This window comes from Ahaetulla prasina, chromosome 3 (genome assembly GCF_028640845.1).
Source record: "Ahaetulla prasina isolate Xishuangbanna chromosome 3, ASM2864084v1, whole genome shotgun sequence".
Taxonomy (NCBI): domain Eukaryota; kingdom Metazoa; phylum Chordata; class Lepidosauria; order Squamata; family Colubridae; genus Ahaetulla; species Ahaetulla prasina.
The window spans coordinates 227,510,378-227,518,272 of NC_080541.1; the positions used below are offsets into that span (position 1 = coordinate 227,510,378).

Consider the following 7,895-nt stretch of genomic DNA (forward strand, 5'->3'; position numbering starts at 1 on the left):
CTCTTCCTGGATGAAGGAGAATCTCTACAAATTTTGGAGAACAGGTTTTTTTTTTAAAAAAAAGAAGAGACTGGAAAACCGCTTGTCTAAAATGGTGGAGGGTTTCCTGTCTCAGCAAAGGGTTAGACTAGAAGACCTCCAAGTTCCCTTCCAACTCTGTTATTCTGTTATTTTCTCTTTCATTAGTTTCCTCCCATTGCTTCTTGTCCTGCCTTCGGGTGCTTTGGAGAATAGCTTGACTCCCTCTTCTTTAGGGCAGCCCCTGAGATACTGGACCACTGCTATCATGTCACCCTTGGTCCTTCTTTTCATTAAAACAAGACACAAGAACAGTTTTTTTCCTCTAAACACCATCACTGTGATCAACAAATAATTCCTTCAACACTGTCAAAACTATTCACTAAGTCTGCATTACTACTATTAATCTTCTCATCGTTCCCATCTGCCATCTTCTCCCACTTATGACTGCATGACTGTAACCTTGTTGCTGGTAATCCTTGTGATTTATACTGATATTGTTTCCAGATTCCTTATTTGTACTCTATGACTATCATTAAGTGTTATCCCTTATGATTCTTGATGAAGGTATCTTTTCTTTTACGTCCACTGAGAGCATCTGCACCAAGACAAATTCCTTGTGTGTCCAATCACACTTGGCCAATAAAGAATTCCCTTCCCTTCCCTTCCCTTCCTAGTCTAGTCCATTCCATTCCATTCCATTCCATTCTGTTCTGTTCTATTCCTATTCTGTTCTATTCTTCATTCTAATGTCTCTTCTTTTCTCTCCTCTCCTCTCCTCTCCTCTCCTCTCCTCTCCTCTCCTCTCCTCTCCTCTCCTCTCCTCTCCTCTCCTCTCCTCTCCTCTTCTTCCCTTCCCTTCCCTTCCCTTCCCTTCCCTTCCCTTCCTAGTCTAGTACATTCCATTCCATTCTATTTTGTTCTGTTCTGTTCCTATTCTGTTCTATTCTTCATTCCAATGTCTCCTCTCGTCTCGTCTCGTCTCCTCTCGTCTCGTCTCCTCTCCTCTCCTCTCCTCTCCTCTCCTCTTCTCTTCTTCCCTTCGCTTCCCTTCCCTTCCCTTCCCTTCCCCTCCCTTTTCTTCCCTTCCCTTCTATTCTGTTCTATTCCTATTCTGTTCTATTTTCATTCCAATGTCTCTTCTCTTCTCTTCTCTTCTCTTCTCTTCTCTTCTCTTCTCTTCTCTTCTCTTCTCTTCTCTTCTCTTCTCTTCTCTTCTCTTCTTCCCTTCCCTTCCCTTCCCTTCCTAGTCTATTCCATTCCATTCCATTCCGTTCTGTTCTGTTCTGTTCTATTCCTATTCTGTTCTATTCTTCATTCCAATGTCTCTTCTCTTCTTCTCTTCTCTTCTCTTCTCTTCTCTTCTCTTCTCTTCTCTTCTCTTCTCTTCTCTTCTCTTCTCTTGCTAGTCCATTCCCTTCCCTTCCCTTCCCTTCCCTTCCTGTTCTGTTCTTCATTCCAATGTCTATCCTATCCTATCCTATCCTATCCTATCCTATCCTATCCTATCCTATCCTATCCTATCCTATCCTATTCAACTAGACATACCAATTTCTGCAACCGTTCTTCCTACCTTTCATCCTCCAGTCCAGTCCCCTAATCATCTTGGTTGCTCTTCTCTGTACTCTTTTCTAAAGTCTCAACATCTCTTTTTACACCGTGGCGACCAAAACTGGATGCAGGATTCCAAGTGTGGCCTTATAAAGCGGTCTTAACACTCCAGGGGGGTCTCGATTCTTCTATCCCTCCGTTTATGCAGCCTCGGTGAATCCCACCTGCCCCCTTTGCCGTCCCCCGCCTTCTTTTTCAAAATAAGAGTAAGAGTTACCTTCATGAGCCACTGAGTGTTATTTTCCAAAATCCTCTCCAGCTGCTGGACCTTGGGGGTGGGCTGCCCGTCGCCCCCGGGCAAAGGGTCCCCGGGAGAATCCCGCTGCAGGGCGTTGATGGCCAGAGGGTCTGCGGGGGTTTGGCAGGGAGGAGGATCCGCTTCGGGCAGGACGAAGGTGTAACTGCAGCGCCCTTGTTGAACGCGGTGGGCGCGGCGGCGGAAGACCCCCTCGCTCGCCCTCCTCTGGTTGCCCTTCGCCCCGCGGGCTGCCAGCAGGGCACCGAGGGCCAGGAAAGCCAGGAGGAAGAATCGCATGGCGGCCAGGTGGGGGCCGAGAAAAGCCCACCCACTCAACCTTTCTTCCCCGCTCCTTCAAAAGTTGGTTTTGTCGGCGGAAAGTCTCCGCTGCAGCTGGCCCCGGGGATGCGAGACTGGGGCTGATGCCAGCGGGGAGGGCTGCTCTACTTCCTTCTGTGGGTCAGGCTGATTCGACCCCCACCACCACCACCCCCGTTCCAATGCTTTCACATTCTGTAAAATTAGAACTTCCTTTCTCCCTCTGCCCCTCCTCCTTTCCTCCCCCCTTTTTTTGACAGCCCCCCCCCCCCGCCTTCCTCAACAAGTCTGGGTTTTTGTTTTTTTCTCCTTTTTCTTTAATCATCCGGGCGAGTTTCAGGAGGTATGAGGTCAGTCCTGCAAAGAGGAGGAGGAGGAGAGGAGGAGGAGGGGGAGGGGAGGAGGAGGAGAGGAGGAGGGGGGGAGGTTGAGGGGAGGAGGAGGAGGAGAGGAGGAAGAAAGTGAGGAGGAGGAGAGGGGGAAGAGGAGGAGGAGGAGAGGGGGAGGGAAGGGGGATGGAGAAGGAGGGGAGAGGAGGAAGAAAGTGAGGAGGAAGAGGAGGAGGAGGAGGAGGAGGAGGAGGGAGGAGGAGGAGGGAGGAGGAGGAGGAGGAGGAGGAGGGAGGAGGAGGAGGAGGAGGAGAGGAGGAAGAAAGTGAGGGGAGGAGGAGAGAGGAGGAGGAGGAGAGGGGAGGAAGGGGAGGAGAAGGAGGGGAGGAGGAAGAAAGTGAGGAGGAAGAGAGGAGGAGGGAGGAGGAGGAGGAGGAGGAGGGGAGGAGGAGGAGGAGGAGGAGGAGGAGGAGGAGGAGGAGGAGGAGGAGGAGAGGAGGAAGAAAGTGAGGAGGAGGAGAGGAGGAGGAGGAGGAGGAGAGGAGGGAGGAGAGGAGGAGGAGGAGGAAGGAGGAGAGGAGGAAGAAAGTGAGGAGGAAGAGGAGGAGGAGGAGACGGGGAGGAGAGGGGAGGAGGGGAGAGAGAAGGAAGAAAGTGAGGAGGAGGAGGAGGAGAGGGGAGGAGGAGGGGGGAGAAAGAAGGTGAGGAGGAGGAGGAGGAGGAGGAGGAGGAGGAGGAGGAGGAGGAGGAGGAGGAGGAGGAAGACAAGAGAATATGAGGGGTTGCCCCAAAGAAGAGGGGGTCCACTTATTTTCCACAGCACCCAAAAAGCAGGACAGGAAACAATGGATGGAAACTAACCAAGGAGAGAGTCAACCTGGAACTTCCTAACAGTGAGGACAATTAACCAGCGGAACTGCTTGCCTGCAGAAGTCGTGGGTGCTTCATCACTGGAGGCTTTTAAGAAGAAACTGGGCCTCCATTTGTCTGGGATGGCGTAGGGTCTCCTTGCTTGAACAAGGGGTTGGACTAGAGGACCTCCAAGGTCCCTTCCAGATCTATTCTGATTGAAGAGAAGGAAAAGGGGAAGGGGAAGGGGAGAGAAGGACTATGGGGTCTTTGGCGCTCTCTGAAGTTGATGGTTTTCTTGCAGGCGTTTCAGGACCCAACTAGGGAACATCATCAGTGCTGGAAGGGAGTGGGGTTTGCAGGGAGGAGGAGAAGATGGAGACAGAAGGAAAAAACAGAAAGGGAAGAGGAGGAAGACGAGGAAGAAAAAGAAACAAGAACTCCTTTGCAAGTATCCCCCCCCCCTCACTCTCCAATCCTGTTACAAGAGCTCATGTTTCAAACTGAAGGTTACACACTCACAACTGGGCACCCCAAAAGCCAAAAGTGGAGTGATACTTTTAAAAAAAAATCCATATGGAGCGCTTTAAGTCAATGTACACCCTTGGTGGCTTTTTGGAGGGAGCGGGGATAATTTGGATGCTTCAGTTTGGCATCAAACTGACTTCTGCAACTGCAAGAACACATCCCGCCTCCCATTCTGGCCTCCTCCGCAAAGTTTTTTAAAAATATTGGCTTTCTTCGCGGGACTGAATTAATGGAACTGAACTGGTGGTTCTGCTTTCTCTTCATTTTTCCTAAACATTTAAATTAGAGATTAAAATGAGAGCAAATTTCCCCTCCCTTCTAGGACTGATGTTAGCTAGTTGGGTCATGAAATGTCTGCAAGAAAACCACCAAGCTCAGAAAGAATCATCGTCCTCCTATCCCTTTTCTCCTCCTTTCCCACTTCTCCTCTCTGCAAATCCCACTCCCTTCTAGCACTGATGATATTACCTAGTTGGGTCATGAAACATCTGCAAGAAAACCACCAAGCTCAGGGAGCACCGAGGACCCCAAAGTCCCCCTCCTCCTCCTCCTCCTCCTCCTCCTCCTCCTCCTCCTCCTCCTCCTCCTCCCTTCTGGCATTGATGATGTTCTGTAGTTGGGTCATGAAACATCTGCAAGAAACCATCAAGCTCAGAGAACACCAAAGACCCCACAGTCCCCCTCCTCCTCCTCCTCTTCCTCCTCTTCCTTCTCCTCCTCCTCCTCCTCCTCCTCTTCTCCTCCTCCTCCTCCTCCCTTCTGGCATTGATGATGTTCTCTAGTTGGGTCATGAAACATCTGCAAGAAACCACCAAGCTCAGAGAACACCAAAGATCCCACAGTTCCCCTCCTCCTCCTCCTCCTCTTCCTCCTCCTCCTCGTCTCCCTTCTAGCATTGATGATGTTCTCTAGTTGGGTCATGAAACGTCTGCAAGAAAACCGCCAAGCTCAGAGAACACCAAGGACCCCACAGTCATCCTCCTCCTCCTCCTCTTCCTCCTCCTCCTTCTTCTCCCTTCTGGCATTGATGATGTTCTCTAGTTGGTTCATGAAACATCTGCAAGAAAACCACCAAGCTCAGAGAACACCAAAGACCTCACAGTCCCCCTCCTCCTCTTCCTCCTCCGCCTCCTCCTTCTCCTCTTCTTCTTCCTCCTCCTCCTCCTCTTCCTTCTCCTCCTTCTCCTCCTCCTCCTCCTCCTCCTCCCTTCTGGCATTGATGATGTTCTCTAGTTGGTTCATGAAACATCTGCAAGAAAACCACCAGGCTCGGAGAGCACCAAGGACCCCACATCTGCTCGATGTTAAACTGAGGCAGGCAGTTCAGGGTTGGCTCAGAATCATGAAGCTGAACTACTTTCAATGTTGTGGAACCTAGAACTCTGTTCTAGATAGCCTAACCAGGGCTCTAGCGAAGATGGCGCAAAGTAATTTGAGTTGGTAGGTCTATTTCGTCAGGCCTTCCCCAGGGGAAGAGTAGGCTGAGTTCTGCATCCCCACAAATTTCACACGGGGAGAATCAACAGTAGTTTTAATATTCGCCATAGATCAGTGGTGAAATCTAAATTTCTTTCCTATGGGTTTGATGGGCAGGGCTTGATGGGGTCATGTGACTGGGTGGGCGTGGCTATGTGATTGGGAAATCAAAAGACAGAAACTCACTAGCAAGATCCTGCTGGAGCAGGGTTGGACTAGATGACCTCCAGGTCCCTTCCAGCCCTGGATTATTTATTTATTTATTTATTTATTTATTTATTTATTTTATTAAATTTTTATACCGCCCTTCTCCCGAAGGACTCAGGGCGGTATACAGCCAGAAATAAAATACAAGATATATACAATTAAAAGGAACTAAAATATAGCAATTACTAAACGGCTGATAGTTAAAAATGAATTTAAAATTTAAAATATTAATAAAACCCCAATATAAAATCAAACTATTATGCCAGTCCCGCTTGAGTAAATAAATATGTTTTTAGCTCACGACGGAAGGTCCGAAGATCAGGCACTTGACGTAGGCCAGGGGGGAGTTCATTCCAGAGCGTCGATGCTCCCACAGAGAAGGCCCTACTCCTGGGGGCCGCCAGCCGACATTGTTTGGCGGACGGCACCCTGAGGAGACCCTCTCTGTGAGCGTCTGGTCGGTGGGAGGCATAGGGTAACAGCAGGCGGTCTCGTAAGTACCGGGTCCTAAGCCATGGAGTGCTTTTAAAGGTGGTAACCAGAATCTTGAAGCGCACCGAAGACCACAGGAAGCCAGTGCAGACTACAGAGCAGTGGTGTTACGTGGGAGCCACGAGTGGCCCCCATTACTACTCGCGCAGCTGCATTCTGGACTAACTGCAGCCTCCGGGTGCACCTCAAGGGCAGCCCCATGTAGAGAGCATTGCAGTAATCCAGCCGAGATGTAACCAGAGCATGGTGACTGTGCATAAGGCATCCCGGTCAAGGAAGGGCGCAACTGGCGGACCAAGCGAACTTGGTAAAGGCCCTCCTGGAGCGGCCGCCAGATGTTCATCAAAGGACAGCCGTCCATCCAGGAGGACGCCCAAGTTGCGAACCACCTCCTTTGGGGCCACTAACTCGCCCCCAACAGTCAGCTGCGGATGCAGCTGACTGTACCGGGGTGCCGGCATCCACAACCACTCCGTCTTGGAGGGATTGAGCTTGAGTCTGTTTCTCCCCATCCAGACCCGTACAGATTATCCTCTGAAGCTGCGTCTAGTGCCAGGTTTGTAGTCCTTTCTTCCTGTCCTTTTTCCTCCCTCTTCCTTCCTTCCTTCCTTCCTTTCTCTCTCTCTCTCTCTCTCACACACACACACATGAACCCCCCCATTCTTTGCCTACACCCCCCATTTTTTGCTTAGCAGGCTTCAGCTTTTTTACCTTTTAAAAAATGCTTTTAAAAGTAAAAAAAAAAAAAAAAAGCTTCTGCTGATCAGGCGCCTCAGCTGGGATCCTCAGAGCCTTGTTTTAACCCTTTAAAAGCTTTTTTTTTTTTTACAACATCTTCAGCCGAAGAAGTGGTTAAAAAAATGCTTTTAAAAGTTTTTAAAAAAGGCTCTGATGATCGCGTGGCTCAGCTGGGCATGTGGGGGGCGGCAGGGCTTTTTGCTACCGGTTCTCCGAACCACCCGCTGCCATCGCTACCGCCATCGGCGATCCGGTCCGAAATGGGAGCATTTCACCCCTGCAATAGATGTAATAGAACCAAGATCACATGAAGTGTTAATATAATACTTTATAATACTTTATAATACTTTATAATACCTTAGTAAGACCACACATGGAATACGGTGTCCAGTTTTGGCATCAGACTGACTTCTGCGATATAAAAAAGATTTAGGAAGAGTACTGTCAGCCTCCACTCCAATCCTCACATCCTTTTGTACTCTTTATATTCAGTAGTTAGATTGCATTGGGGTTTTTATGTATAATGTAAATAGCTCATGGATTCAGTTTAAGTAGAGAGGGCCCTTTAAGAGTGTCGTCTGACATGAGATCAAGGGGAGGGGAGATTGATGGTTTGAATTCAACAGGAATGTTAGAGAGGGGGCTTTCAACGGACATTGAATTCCTGAGATGATTTACAGCCAGAGACCTGCGGAAGAAGATTAGGGAGGTGGGGGCGAGAAGGAGCTGGTATTGGACCAGACCTGCTGACCTCTTGGGGGGAGGAGGGACTAATGAGGGGATATGGAATGTTAGCCATATTTTGTCTCAGATCCAACTTTATACTGCTGCAGTCCGGATGTATTTAGTAAAAGTACTTTTCTTTATTTGCAAATGAAGTCAAGGTGTATTCTTTCCTAAATATAATCAGAGGCAGCCTGACAAGCACAGGGAAGAGAAACAAAGCCTGGAGGCTAAAATATATATACAAAATATGCAACTGAAGAACGGTTGCAGGAATTGGGCCTGGCTAGTCTAGTGAAAAGAAGGACCGGGGGGGGGGGGGGAGACAGGATAGCAGTCTTCCGATATTGGAGGGGCTGCCGCAAAGA

The 7,895-nt window shown here is 49.3% G+C and overlaps 1 protein-coding gene across 1 annotated transcript in view; it reads right to left on the minus strand.

Moving 5' to 3' along the window:
* Positions 1 to 2,359, minus strand: part of ANGPT4 (angiopoietin 4) — a 57,680-nt gene extending 55,321 nt beyond the window's left edge. Inside the window, exon 1 of the mRNA XM_058178157.1 lies at positions 1,847 to 2,359. Within this exon, the coding sequence (XP_058034140.1) occupies positions 1,847 to 2,164 (318 nt within the window). The 5' untranslated portion in view covers positions 2,165 to 2,359. The remainder of the gene's footprint in view (positions 1 to 1,846) is intronic.
* Between the last annotated feature and the right edge of the window lie 5,536 nt (positions 2,360 to 7,895).